General features: G+C 52.7%; 1 protein-coding gene across 1 annotated transcript; it reads left to right on the plus strand.

Annotated features, from left to right (window-relative positions):
• The first annotated feature begins 1,129 nt into the window (after nt 1-1,129).
• On the plus strand, nt 1,130-6,748 carry Cpa1 (carboxypeptidase A1). The gene is made up of 10 exons (XM_021641314.2): nt 1,130-1,443; nt 1,822-1,903; nt 2,201-2,437; nt 2,589-2,690; nt 3,202-3,303; nt 3,457-3,567; nt 3,951-4,041; nt 4,408-4,607; nt 5,056-5,140; nt 6,485-6,748. The coding sequence occupies exons 1-10, from the start codon at nt 1,379-1,381 to the stop codon at nt 6,670-6,672; spliced, it is 1,263 nt and encodes a 420-aa protein (XP_021496989.1). The 5' UTR covers nt 1,130-1,378; the 3' UTR covers nt 6,673-6,748.
• The last annotated feature ends 6,862 nt before the right edge of the window (nt 6,749-13,610 follow it).

Consider the following 13,610-nt stretch of genomic DNA (forward strand, 5'->3'; position numbering starts at 1 on the left):
TGAAGTTAGAGAATGTCTTTTTTTTTTTTTTTAACATGTAGCAGAAGAGCAACTTGATAGAAGCTTGAATGGAAAAAAAAATTGTTGGCCCTCCCTGGAACGAGGCCCACCTGAGCCGTGACTTTTGAGTGAGGAGTGAGAATATAAATAGATTGAAAATAACAAAGTGGTGCCTCCTAATGAACAAGCTGAGCTTATGTTCTGATCTCCACGCGCACAAGCATATGACCAAACCAAACCCAGCAGCGTGCCCCATTCCGAGGGCAGGTGCTGAGGCAAAGTGATTCTGCATCCTGTTGGGGTGCGTGCGTGCACGTGTGTGTGTGTGTGTGTGTGTATACATGACCATCTCTTGTCCAGTCCCACAAGGCACAGGCTGAAAAATAACTTATCTACACAAAAGATCACTAATCGCATTTCAAAGCTATCAGAAGAGAAAAGGAAAAAACAAACCAACCAACCCAAGCAGGCCTGTGAGCTTATCCGATGCCACAATGAATGAGGCAACCCTTCACCTGGGTCACACGTAAGAGGACACAAAATACGGGCTGGCATGCAACTACCCATGACCTACCAGGTTCACGCGAAACAGTATGGGCAGGCTGCAAACTCCCGAGTCTCTTCCTTGGGATTTCTGTCCAGCCTGGCCTCCTTGCTTGACATGACTAACCTCCATTTGTCACCCAGACTCAGAAAACCCTAGAGCCAGCCCCGGACCTTGAACCAGGTTAGCACTTGGCAGCCCTGTGCCCGATAGCTCCACGGCAGGGTTGGCTATGCCAGACTCTTATCTCACCACCTGTATCTGATCCTGCCTTTACTAAGGTCCTTCTGAACCCAGCAGGCACGTTAACTCTTTGGGGGAAGCTCTCCAGTGTTGTGTGAAGTGTAATGTGATCACAGCGTCAATATCAGCAATCAGGAAGAACCTGTGTCTGCCAGCGGCCATGAATATCAAGTGAAATCTGTAGCTGGGGAATTAAAACCAATGAAATTGATGTAACTTGTGCATTTATTGTTAAATAAATAAATAAATCCGGGCACTGTTAAAACCCAAATACGTCCGTCCTTGTTTCTGATGTGGTGTACTAACAAGGTATCTGGGGCCGTGGGAAGCCAGACGAGGAGTCCCAGCTGGGAGGCCCGAGGCCCAGCTGTCCCTCATGGCCAGGGGTGGAAGCCTGCCTTATCGCCCCACCTGCCTTGTTCCCAGCTACTTTATCAGGATGAGTGAGACGGTGTCAGGGTTTGGAGCGCCCACCTCTCCCTCCCCGTGGGACTGGACCAGATGTGAGGGGAACAGCCCCCAGGCCTACCAGGGGACCCCTGTTTAAAAAGGCCTCAGACCTCAGTCCCGCCCTCGCCCGTCCTTCCCACCATGTGGAGGCTGCTGATTTTGAGTGTGCTGCTGGAGGCAGTCTTGGGCAATGAGAAGTTTGTGGGGTAGGCATGTGGAGAGGAGGCAGATGTCCTGGGTCGGGGGAGGAGACAGACATGTGGGGACATGGCCAGAGAAGACAGACTGACACCACCCAGAGACAGCAGCCTGGGTGAGGGGGCAGAGGGGGCCTGGCAGGGTCCAGTTTCTTTTGGACCCTGAGAGGACTGAGCTCTGAGAAGGAATTTTTAGAAGGACAAGGAGGAGGTCAGGCTGGCTTGGAGATAGACCAGTCTAAACAGCATGAAAGTCTAGAATCTTCCAAAGACAGGGAGCGAAGAGAAGTTCTGTCTCCCGTTGCTCAGACCCCCTTGCATCTCCGAGGGCCCTGCCTGGGAAGCGTTGGGGTACCTTAGGTTCTCGGCCCCTTCTGCTCTGTGCAGGCACCAGGTTCTCCGCGTCTCTGCAGCCGATGAGGCCCAGGTGCAGAAGGTGAAGGAGCTGGAGGACCTGGAGCATTTGCAGGTTAGAGCCAGGGCGCAGCTAGGGCCTCGGTGAGGACCGGGAGACTTCCTGGGCCAGCTGGGGCCACCTCCCATCCCCATGCAGTCAGCTCCTCAAAGCCTTTCCATTCTGGCCATTTCCAGACCACACTGGACTGCATCCTGTGCCCTAGGTTCCCCCTGCTGCCTCTGCTTCCAGCACCCATGCCTCAAGCCAGCTCTGTGGGAGCTTCTCAGGCCGATGACCCTCCTCAGGCTCTCCCCACTCCATTGCCCTGGCTGGTGCCTCCCGCCCAGCTCCGGCTTCTGTCCTTCCTAGCTGGACTTCTGGAGGGACCCTGCCCGGGCTGGTGACCCCATCGATGTCCGAGTGCCCTTCCCCAGCCTCCAGTCTGTCAAAGCGTTCTTGGAATATCACGATATTAGCTACGAGATCATGATTGAAGATGTACAGTCACTGCTGGACGAGGAACAGGAGCAGATGTCCACAGTGGCCAGAACCAGGACCCTGTCCACGGACACCTTCAGTTATACCACCTATCACAGCCTGGACGAGGTGAGGGCTTGGCCAGCAGCAGCACACAGAGCAGGCTCAGGGCTGGCCTGGCTGTGGGTAACCCTACTTCACCCATGCGTTCCTGTGGTCAGGGTGAAGCCACGGCTCTACCAGGCTGCTGAGGCTTCTCTCCCCCTCCTTCCCATCCCAGATCTATGAATTCATGGACCTCCTGGTGGCAGAGCACCCACAGCTTGTAAGCAAGATCCAGATTGGTGACACCTTTGAAGGCCGGCCCATCTATGTACTGAAGGTAAGGGAGGCCTGCGTGCAGACAAGGGCACACATGCAGAAATGGACCCCGTGTGGGCCACCAGACAAGAGTGTGGGCGCTTGGAGATGCAGGATGGAATGTCCTGCTCTCCACAGTCCCTCTGCGGCTGTTTGCGAAGGCTTGAGCATTTGCACTGGCCTGCGTGGCTATACTCGTGTCTACAAAGTTTGAGGTGACCCAGGCAGTGCCAGTCAAGTGCTGCAGTATGAGAATATCATGGAATCTGGCATCCAAATAAAATGTTTTCCTGGTGACTTCCCACAGGACTACCTGAGCATCAGAACAGGGCCAGAGCAGGGAAGTCCAAGCTTTGTAGGGTCCTTGTCTGGCCCCTGATCCCATAACTTCCCAAAGGAAGGTCCCACAACCCCCCCCCCCCCAATTCATATATACAGAGAGCAGCGGCTTCTGGCCCGGGCGGGTTCCCTTGCAGGGAGTAAACTGGGGCCTGGCTGGAAAGCTGTGCCTCATTTCCCTGCCTCTTCTGCAGTTCAGTACTGGAGGGACCAACCGTCCAGCAATCTGGATTGATACTGGCATCCATTCCAGGGAGTGGGTCACGCAGGCCAGCGGGGTCTGGTTTGCCAAAAAGGTAAAGCTGGGTGGTGGGGAGGGCTCTGGTGTTCACAGGCCATGGGAGGTTGGACCATCCCTTCCCAGAAGCGATGGCCCCAAAGGAGGCCAGAGAATGTGTCAGTTGTACCAACATGGCAGATGGTCTGCTTTTCCCTCCTCCATCCACCAGATCACTAGCGACTACGGCCAGGACCCAGCCTTCACAGCCATTCTTGACAGCATGGACGTCTTCCTGGAGATTGTCACCAACCCCGACGGTTTCGCCTACACCCACAACACGGTACAGCTGCCTCTGGTTCCCTGGGACAGCAGGATGTAGCTCCAAGCCCGCATGTGCCCAGCCCCTGCTGCTGAAGGAAGCAGGCCTGTCCTCTTGGGAACTGGGACTCTCAGCCTAGGCACGGCTGCCATCTTGGGTGGATGACTCTTTGTCATTGGGGGCTGTCTATGCTCAGTAGCCCCTGGACCTACCCACTAGATTCCGCCAGCATCTCCACGTTCAGTCACAACAGCACAGAACTCTGGACGCTGTAAATCCGACACTGTCCTCAGCTGAGAGGCACGCGCCGGCCCTGCTCTGCATAGCGGTTTTTATTCTACGGCAAATGCAGCAAGCTAGCAGTCCAGCTGTGTTGGCCCATCTCACCCTTTCTCCTTCCTCAGAACCGCATGTGGCGCAAGACTCGGTCGCGCACACAGGGCTCCCTCTGCGTCGGGGTGGACCCCAACAGGAACTGGGACGCTGGCTTCGGGAGTAAGACTTCCTGTGGCGGGGCGGGAGAATGTGTCTGCCTTCCCTACCCCTCTCCTGACCCAGCAGTGGGGGAGAAGGTGGGCTCTGCCGAGGGCTCTCTGGTGTGGAGGTGGCCCTCAGGCCTATGGCCTTGTTTGTAACAAGAAAGTTCCTTCTGGATGGAACTTGCTGGGGGTTGCCTAGCTCAGTCTCCAACTCTGCTCAAACCGGGCTGGAAAAGGAAGCCCGGCTCCTCATGGCTTGATGCCGGCACTCCTTAACCCTGGGAGGGGGGAGGCTCCATGTCCCCCACCTCCCTTGCCTCTGGGACGTACACTGGAGGCCATGCCACACGGCTGAAGAACTGTCTCCGCTGCCTTCCCACAGAGGCTGGAGCAAGCAGCAACCCCTGCTCAGACACTTACCACGGCAAGTTTCCCAACTCTGAGGCAGAGGTCAAGGCCATCGTGGACTTTGTGACGAGCCATGGGAATATCAAGGCCTTCATCTCCATCCACAGCTACTCCCAGCTCCTTCTCTATCCCTACGGCTACACGTCAGAACCAGCGCCCGACAAGGAGGAGCTGGTGGGTGATGGGCCTGACCCTTTGTCCAGGCTGCCCCTGGGGCCCCACTTTGAGAGACTTGGGTTTCACCCCTCAGGGCTGATTAAGGCTAAGGACCTGCTGATGCACCAGTGTCCCCCTCTTCCGTCTCCTGATGATTTGGGGGAGTCTGGCAGGATGATTTGTGTCAACCAGCAGGACAGACCTGCTCTATTTGTGGGAAACAGAAGCGTAAGGTGTGGCTGAGTCCCTTCTGACACATGACAGGCAAGAGGCAAGGCTAGGCCCTACCTCTGCAGACTCATCCACCCATCCTGAGGAGACGGCGGGGAGGCCTACTGCTACCACACTCTAGGGCTCACCTGAAGGCAGCAGGGCTGACCTGGCAGAAGACACAGGCCCGATTATGCTGTGTCCGCTTCTGGGCCACCCTGGCTCTGACGGTGGCATTGCTCAATGTTCTCTCCAGGATCAGCTAGCCAAGTCTGCTCTGACAGCCCTGACATCTCTCTACGGGACCAAGTACAAGTATGGCAGCATCATTGATACAATCTGTAAGTTTCTTGGGGCTGGGAAGCTGGCAGCAGCTGCCTCTTCTTGCCTTGTATTCAGTGCTGGGAGCCACTGGCTGAGTCATTTGAAGGGTGGACGATGTCCTTTCCTGACATTGAACCCTGTCTTCTCTGACAGTTCAGTAGGCTCCTTTGAGCATATCTGTCCTCCTATCTTGCCGTTCCATCTGGATCCCTGCACGGATGAGGTGGAACTCTGGTGGGGTTTATAGGTCTCCATAAAGTTTTGTTTAAGAAATGCCTTTCCACCGCTTCCTTACAGGATATGAGAGATGCTCCTACCCACACACACGTGCGCACACGGAAGACCGTCAGCCAGGGCATTTACTGATACCTGCTCTGCACCAGGCCTCGTCTTGCGTGCTTAGAATAAGGCAGGAAGAGTGACTGTGCTCAGGAGCCACAGTAGATCCGCTGATAAATGTAGGGGAAATAACAGAGTAGGGCAGGGGCATCAGGAGCACTCGGGTGGAGGGGAAACCAGGGTAGGAAGAACCTGGACTAGTGATGAAGGAAATGAAGAAAAGCCAGGGAGGCCCTCTGTCCAGGGAATAGGCCTCCAGGCAGAAGAACCTTCTGGAGTGAAGGCTGAGCTCCTGTGAAGTGGTGTGGGGTGTTTGCCTCAGCCTGGCAGGCAGAGCTGGATGCAGACATCAGGCTGGGAGATGCATATACTCTTGTCCCACGCTTCTTTGCTGAAAGGCTCTGACCCTAGGTGCGGTGTGGCCTCTAGGTGGTCTCACCCAAGGAGAAACTTGCCCAGATCCTAGGCTTTCTTTGGAAATGGTTTCCAGCCTGAGTCCAGTGGTTTTGCTGCACTTTGGGTCCTGAAGTGAAACTCTGATGTGAAGCCCACCTCCCTTTCCTAATGCCCAATTCGACAAAAGCAGCTTTGTGAGGCAGTGTGCACTGCAAACTTGGGAGATCTTCTCTCCCGAGGAAAGACAGACAGGCTTTGCTCCGCTTTCCTCAGCAGACCAGAGTCCCTGGAGGTCAGTTCCTGATCACCCAAGCAGGGGGCTCTGGCATATTTAGCAATGTCATTGAGGTGACTGCTGGGCGGAGACAGTTTTCAGATGGGCTTTTGCAATTTCAGACTTTTTGGCATTCTGCTAATGAATAGGACAGCCACCACTGGTTGCGGCTGGACCATTTGGGCCTCTTGGCCTAGGCCCAGCAGGAGTTTCCTGAGGCCCTCTGTGCCAACAGCAGCCCCAGAAGACAGAGCTATCTGGCAGGACACAGGCTCGGGGCTTTGGGTGCTAACTCAGCTTGTCTTGCCAGCGAGCGAGCCTCACACTCTTCCCTGTGTCTCCCCCTCCCCAGATCAGGCCAGCGGGAGCACTATTGACTGGACCTACAGCCAGGGCATCAAGTATTCGTTCACTTTCGAGCTCCGGGACACCGGGCGCAGGGGCTTCCTGCTGCCCGCTTCCCAGATTGTCCCCACAGCGGAGGAGACGTGGCTGGCCCTGCTGACCATCATGGACCACACCTTCAGGCACCCCTACTGAAGCAGCCCTAAGCCCCTGCCTCTTCCTTCTCCCAGTCCCATCTAGGCAACCCAATAAAGTCTGATTGTATAAGAAATAGGACCTTAGGGTTTGTGTGTGAAATGCACGTGGCGTCCACGTTTTTCACCAGGGCAGAAGGGACTTAGTTCCCAGAGGTCTCAACAGAAATGTGCAGGTGGTTGAACTCAATGACCCCTAAGCTCTCCTGCATTCCAGGGTCCCGTGAAGCTGCATCCAAGAGGCACTGGGGTGATTTGTTCATATCTTAGTATTGGCAAGAGCCACAGCTGCCACCCAAAAGCCTGGCACTCCAGGGTGAGGAGGGACTCAGCAAAAGCAGCCGACTGCTTGCCTTCATTTTAAAGGCCTGCAGTGTGGCAGAATCTAGGAGTCCTGCTGAAGCACTGCTCTCCAAAGGCCAGGGTGTGGGTGAGCCAGCTGGTGACTGGCAGTCAGAATGCAGCCTCCCGCTCCTGAACGGCCCTGGAAGAAAGCACGGAAGCGAAATGAAATCATTTCCGGACGATAAAGCCTGAGCACCCAGCCAGGGACACTTAGGAACTAGTGCGCTGGGGGGCGCCTCACCTGGCAGGATGGAAGCTGTTTGCCAGATCCCCCCTGTGGTGCCCAGTGCGTCCCTCTGCTGCCTCTTCTGTCCCCACCTTCCCACGTTCCTGACCTCCCTGGTGACCCTCAGGCTTGAGCTAGCACGCTTACCAGCATGGTGACCCTCAGGCTTGCCATAGCAGTTACCAGCACGGTGACCCTCAGGCTTGAGCTAGCACAGTTATCAGCATGGTGACCCTCAGGCTTGCCATAGCAGTTACCAGCATGGTGACCCTCAGGCTTGAGCTAGCACGCTTACCAGCATCACAGTACATGGACTCGGCTGCCTTCTTAGGAATTTTTAAAGACTACTTTACTGACATTGGTGTTTTGCCTGCATATGTGTCTGTGTGAGGACGTCAGTTCCCCTGGAGCTGCCGTGTGGGTGCTGGGATTTGAACCCAGGTTCTTTGGAAGAACAGCCAGTGCTCTTAACCGCTGAGCCATCCGTGCAGCCACACTACCCACCTTCTTTAAGAAATGACCTTGGTTTCCTCTGTGTCCCCAGCATGGGAATGGAGAGCTGGGGTAATGTGACAGAAGGCTCTGGAAGACAGGCTGCAGGCAGACTGGGCCTTCTCCCTCTGTACCACTCAGATTTCACGACGTTGCCAGCCCCAGCCTTAAGTCTTCTTTTTCATAGAAAATGGCTTTAAGGTCCAAAAGCATTCCATCTTGGAGTTCTATTTTAATAGTTTTTCCTAGCAAATATTCTAAAATATTCTAAAAACCAGAATGAGGCTTGGTTAGAAGTGTTTGCATCCCAAGATGAGGGGAAAGGTCTTCCCAGCCAGGCATGGGGGCACAGCCCTGCAGTCATGGCTCAGACAAAAAAAAAAACTGAGCTTGGACCCAGCCTCAGGCTCTTCAGAAAGACCCTGTCTCAAACAAACACCACCACCACCACTAAAGGCATTTTAGACTGAAGGTTTGGTCAGACTCCTTCATCTTTTGGAAAATATTTCCCTCCAAGCCTTGTGTCAAGATGCTGAAGGTGAGTCAGAGAAAGCTGCATTTCAGCTGCTTAGTTTGGCCAAGTAAGAAGTTGTCATCTTCTTGATGCAGATTGGTAAGAAAAGGAAACCTTTGGCTAGTATGATGACATTATTTCACAAATGACAGACCAACTGTCCTCGCTGTTAGGGGCCACTGTGGCATGTCATCTCCAACATCACCAGTGCTTGGAATACAGGTACCTAGTAATTGTTGAAAGAATTCTGCTTTTACTGAGGTGTGGGAGGGGAGCTGAAGGAGGGAAGAAAGGAGAGACAGATAGACAGACACTCAATGTGGAGCCCAAGCTGGTCTGGAACCCACCATGTGGACAATCCTGGCCTCGAATTCACAGAGATCTGCCTGCCTTGGCCTCTCGAGTGTGGGATTACAGGTGTGTGCCGCCATGACTGTCTTGAATCAGCACATTCTAAGATCTGCATGTCGTTTAGGCTTGTTAAAACAGCCATGTGCACACGATTATGAATTCTTGGAACCGTGGTTCAAAAAGTAAGGTTCTGAGCAAGGAGGAGTGTTAAGGACGTTGAAAGGCTGGGACTAGCGATGTCAGTGAGCTGGTGGCAAGCATGAAGCCCTGGGCTTGAACTCAAGACCTCAGAAAACCACACGTGGTAAGGCAGGACACCACCCCAGGACTTGGGAGGTGGTGGCACGAGGCCCCAGGTTGGTCCAGGTTGTCTCTGGCCAGCTCAGGATATGTGAGACCCTCTGAAAAAAGAAGAAAGGGTGTGGGGGAGCAGTGTGGGCTCCGCGAGGGAAGAGTCCGCACCGGCTTGCTCCACGTGCTTGCCACTGCTCCGCCAAGTGCCTGACATTTAAAGAAATTTATATTCACAGCAATGTTGATGACAGATGAATGTTAGAGATATGGAACTTGTTAATACTTAAAGATATTAAAAAAAAAAAAAGAAAGAAAGACCAACATTTCAAAAGAAAAGTACCTATCTCCCAAAAACACAAGATGGAAAAAGCCAATAAAACGTGAAAGATACTGATCCTCAGTGGATTTTTTTATATTGAAGGAAACCGTTTTTCTTTCATCAGATTGCGGGACAACAAAAGACTGGCCACACAATGTTATCAAGGGCGTGAAGAAATAAACACAGCCTTGCACTGTTAGTAGGAGGAAAACTTTCTGTACATTTGGCAATTTGATTTTAGAAATTACAGTACCTCTTTGACGCAGCAAGACCATTTGAAAGAATTTATTCTATGAAAATATTTGGACGGTATTGCCAAGTTGGAATAGCAAAGGAGCAAAGTATGTCAAAAGGAACCTTCATAAGGATCAATATTGGTACTAGTGTGACACAGCCACACAGCAGGATATCCTAAAACCATACAGATATGCGTTCACCTGGAAAAAATGTTTGTAGCATATTGAGTGAGAGGAGTTGGCTACAAGATGGAAATGTTCTAAAGCTGTGCTGTGCTGATGCTCAAACAGTCTGTAAATTCACTAAAATCATTGCGTTCTCCAAATAGCTGAGTTGCAGGGTATATGATTTATATACCAATGGTTTCTGTAAAAGCTAGCTACAAAACAGTCTGTTATGAATATCGTTTTGTCTAACACAGAGATTCACACACAGAGACAGACAGACACACAGTCATGACTCTCTGAATAGAGGTGGTGGGTTTGCTGTTGATACTTTCCAGTTCCCTGCAATGGGCTTTTACAGCCAGCCATGGGGTGGGTGGGCTAGCTGCGACCCCCAGCTGACAAACCTGTGCGCCTTTACTCAAGAGCAGCGTGGCCAGCGCCAGACACTGGAGCAGCCATCTTGGTCTTTGTTCAGTTCTTTTTAAATAATGTCTAAGCCCTAACCTTCTGCCCCAGCAGCTCAGCTCCCTAGTACCCCATTTTATATTTGGAGGACTCCGTTCTGGATGGCTGTCACGACAAGGCTGGGGCTACACGGGCTCCCAGCTGGGATGAGCTTTGAATCTTCTGCCGGAGGACCCTCCCCCCACCCCAGCACCCTTTCTGCTCATATTCTGTTCCCACTGCAATTATGGGAATGTATTATGCTAACTCCAAGTCTCCAGAGCCCCCTCAAAGGCTTTATTTCAAGCGGACTCCTTTCGTGTCTTTTTTCGGCCATTAGAGGTGGCTCTCGGTGAAGCCCAGGGGCCACCGCGGCCCGTTAAGAAGTTTTTAGGTCTTCTCTTGAATTAACACACAGACACGGGTGGTTAGCTTCCTGGCTCTGGCCTGAAGCTCGAGTGTCGTTGAATGCAGTCCAGACGTGACTTCACTCATCCCTCACCACGCGGAGCACTGCTGGCAACTGTCCTGCAAGGGCACAAGGGACAAGGTGGACTGGACAAGGCACAAGGCCTCCTGCTTGAAGCGCTGGAGGAACATCACTTTGTGAACATGCTAAACCCCAGATGTTGCCTGGAGGAACTGGAGGTGAACAGCCATACTTGGCTGGAGTGTCTCAGCCAAGAAGAGCTCTGGGAAAAGCACAGAGGACCATCTACCCCAAGAACGCGTCAAAGGGAAATGAATTCTTCCCTGAAGCTTTTAGGGAGCCGCATTCATTTGGCAACGCAAACTGTGAGCATCATCGAAAAACTCTAGGGATGGAGACAGCCAAGTGTTTACTGCCAAAGGAAAAGGAGAAAATTAAAAGTTCCTCTTAACCTCAGCCACAGTGCCAGCTGCAGCTTGAGAGAACTTGGTGAGGTAAGGCCTGCTTGGAAGCAGGCTGCGGCTGTGCCTCTGTTTCCCCAGAAAACACACCTGGGGCCATTGGCCAGTTCTTGAAATCTGTGTCTGCTTAAACCAGAAATGTTATCAAAGAAGGAGAGATTAGACAGTAATCACATCAGCTTTATTGTTCGGACCATGAGGGTGACGGTCTGTTCCCCCTTTTACAGGCAGTTCGCTCCGTAAGTGAAGGCTCCCACGTGTCTGTGGGCAAACAAACAAAATGCTGATGCTGGAGTTGGGACCTCCAACTCCAACAGAGAAGTGACAATGCTCCCCCCGGGGGGGGGGTTTGCGTGAGCACCATTGTGCTTTGCACGGGTAGGCAGAAGGAAGTTTCCAGCCCAACCTCATCGATGAAGAAGGAAGAGAAGGCAAGGCCGAGCAGAAGTTCCATTTCCATGGGGAAACTGAGGACTCCCCCAGGAAGACCTAGCATGGCTGAGTCCAGTGTGGGAAGCCAAAGCCAGAGCCCACAGGGGTTTGCTTGGGCCCCAGCTTCTCCTTCTAGTCAGCAGCACAGTGTGGGCTGCCTGGTGGCCATCTCCTCCTCTGAAAATGGGTGACACCTCACTGAACTGCTGGGAACATCACAGGCATCAAAACATTCCAACCAGAGCCCTGACTGCTGCCCTACACACAGCCGCTGGTACCCGCAGTCCTCCAGCTCCGGAAAGGGAGGGGACAGTGAGGCCTCCCCGTAACGAGGAATGCTGGCAGCTATGAACGGACTGCAAAAATGGCCAAATCAAGTAGAACGGCATCTTCCAGAGCAGAGAGAAGAGTCTGGCTACAAACTCCTGGACAAGCAGAAGCTGCATGCAAAGATAATGCACTCCCTGAGCCTCCAGGACCCGAGTTTACTTATTCTGAATATTTACTTAAGGGGCACTGTCACAGAGGGGGCTGGGTGCGACAAATGAAGAGGTCTGTGAGCTCACAGAGTTGTGTATTGAACCCTGCTCTGCCATAATTCAGGCTGGATAAAGGTCCACTGGCCCATTCTTCAGTGCCATCTCTGACGTGGGTGCCGCTTTAAGAACGGCGTAATAATCCTAACAGGATTTGTTTATGCCGTGTGCGCACACATGTGTTCCTGCACATGTGTTCATGTGTGTGCATGGAGGCCAAAGGGCTTCCTCAGTTGCTCTCTATGTATGAGCTAGGGTCTCTTAGCAACCCTGGGAACAGGCCGGCCAGCAGGGCCTGGGACTCCTGTGTCTGTCTCCCAGGGCTGGGATGGCAGGTGTGCCGTGCCTGGCCTCTGATGCAGGTGCCAGGGGTCCACGCTCAGGCTTCCATGCTTGCATGGTGGGCACTCCACCGGGGGAGCCATCCCAGCACCTGATTTCATTAACTACTACAAGCGGAGGAAACTTTAACCACCCAAACGCATTTGGAACACTGGAAGCACACTGGGCCTTGTTTACTGCTTTTTACATGAAAAATATACTTGTTAAGAAAAATTACCAGAGGCCCCGAGATTACTGTGAGACATGGCCATTACCAGAGGCCCCGAGATCACCGTGAGACATGGCCCTTACCAGAGGCCCCGAGATCACTGTGAGACATGGCCCTTACCAGAGGCCCCGAGATCACCGTGAGACATGGCCATTACCAGAGGCCCCGAGATCACCGTGAGACATGGCCCTTACCAGAGGCCCCGAGATCACCGTGAGACATGGCCCTTACCAGAGGCCCCGAGATCACCGTGAGACATGGCCAAGCCCGAGAACCACCCCACACAAGCAGGGCCGCGGATGGCCCAGAAACGGCTTCAAGAAACCCTGGTCACAAAGATACGAATCTCCTAAGGGGGTGGACCCCAACTTCCCAAGGAACAAGTGCTTTGCCAAGAGCACAGAGAGGTCTGAAGATGCAGGTGAACAACACAAAGGCAGTTGAGTGTGCGAGCAGGGGCCATCAAGGCCCTTGTGAAGCCTTTGGCTGTTAAGCCCAAGGTGCAAGCTCAGCCGTCTGGCTTTTCCCAAGCTTGGGAAGCGGATTAGAAGCTAAGGCCGAGGGTCGTAGGCTCTGCCAACCAAAGCCCAAGGTTCACATCAAGGCAGAGGCCGCAGCCCCAGCTCAGGCTCCCAAAGGGGCCCAGGCCCCTGTGAAGGCCCCGCAGGAAAGGCTTCTGACAATTGGAAGACAGAGGGACTGGTGTGACACACCCCTACACACTCTTTACAGGACACCAGTCAGTGCCCTGTGCTGTTTTTACAAATAAACCCCAGGCGAGATCTGTTAAAAAACAAATAAATAAATAAAAACAATTAAACTGCATTTAAGCACTCAACATGCTCACATAATCTAACTGATGAACAATAATCCACATGGTTCTGATAATTTTTTTTTTTTTTGAGAAAGAAGTATTATGGGGTTTGAATCTTTGAAAGAATTGTGAAGAACACAAATGCATATTAAAGACATTCGATAATTTGTTAAATATTCTTAATGGCTGGTTTCTTCAGGGTTGAATAAGAGGAGGTAGTCACGGAGCTACATCCAGGCAAACTGAAACTGGTCATCTCTGCAAATGTGTCAGACAACATAAAAGACAGAGTCTAAGGCCAATAAACAAGCTGCGGGAACAGAAACC

The sequence above is a fragment of the Meriones unguiculatus genome, chromosome 21 (assembly GCF_030254825.1).
Source record: "Meriones unguiculatus strain TT.TT164.6M chromosome 21, Bangor_MerUng_6.1, whole genome shotgun sequence".
In the NCBI taxonomy this organism is placed as follows: Eukaryota; Metazoa; Chordata; class Mammalia; order Rodentia; family Muridae; genus Meriones; species Meriones unguiculatus.

Excerpts from the sequence above, each read along its gene's own strand:
- Cpa1 (XM_021641314.2), top strand. The coding sequence starts at position 1,379 with ATGTGGAGGCTGCTGATTTTGAGTGTGCTGCTGGAGGCAGTCTTGGGC. Across the intron at positions 4,042-4,407 it reads CTGGGACGCTGGCTTCGGGA|AGGCTGGAGCAAGCAGCAAC; the intron begins GTAAGACTTCCT and ends GCCTTCCCACAG. Across the intron at positions 4,608-5,055 it reads CGCCCGACAAGGAGGAGCTG|GATCAGCTAGCCAAGTCTGC; the intron begins GTGGGTGATGGG and ends TGTTCTCTCCAG.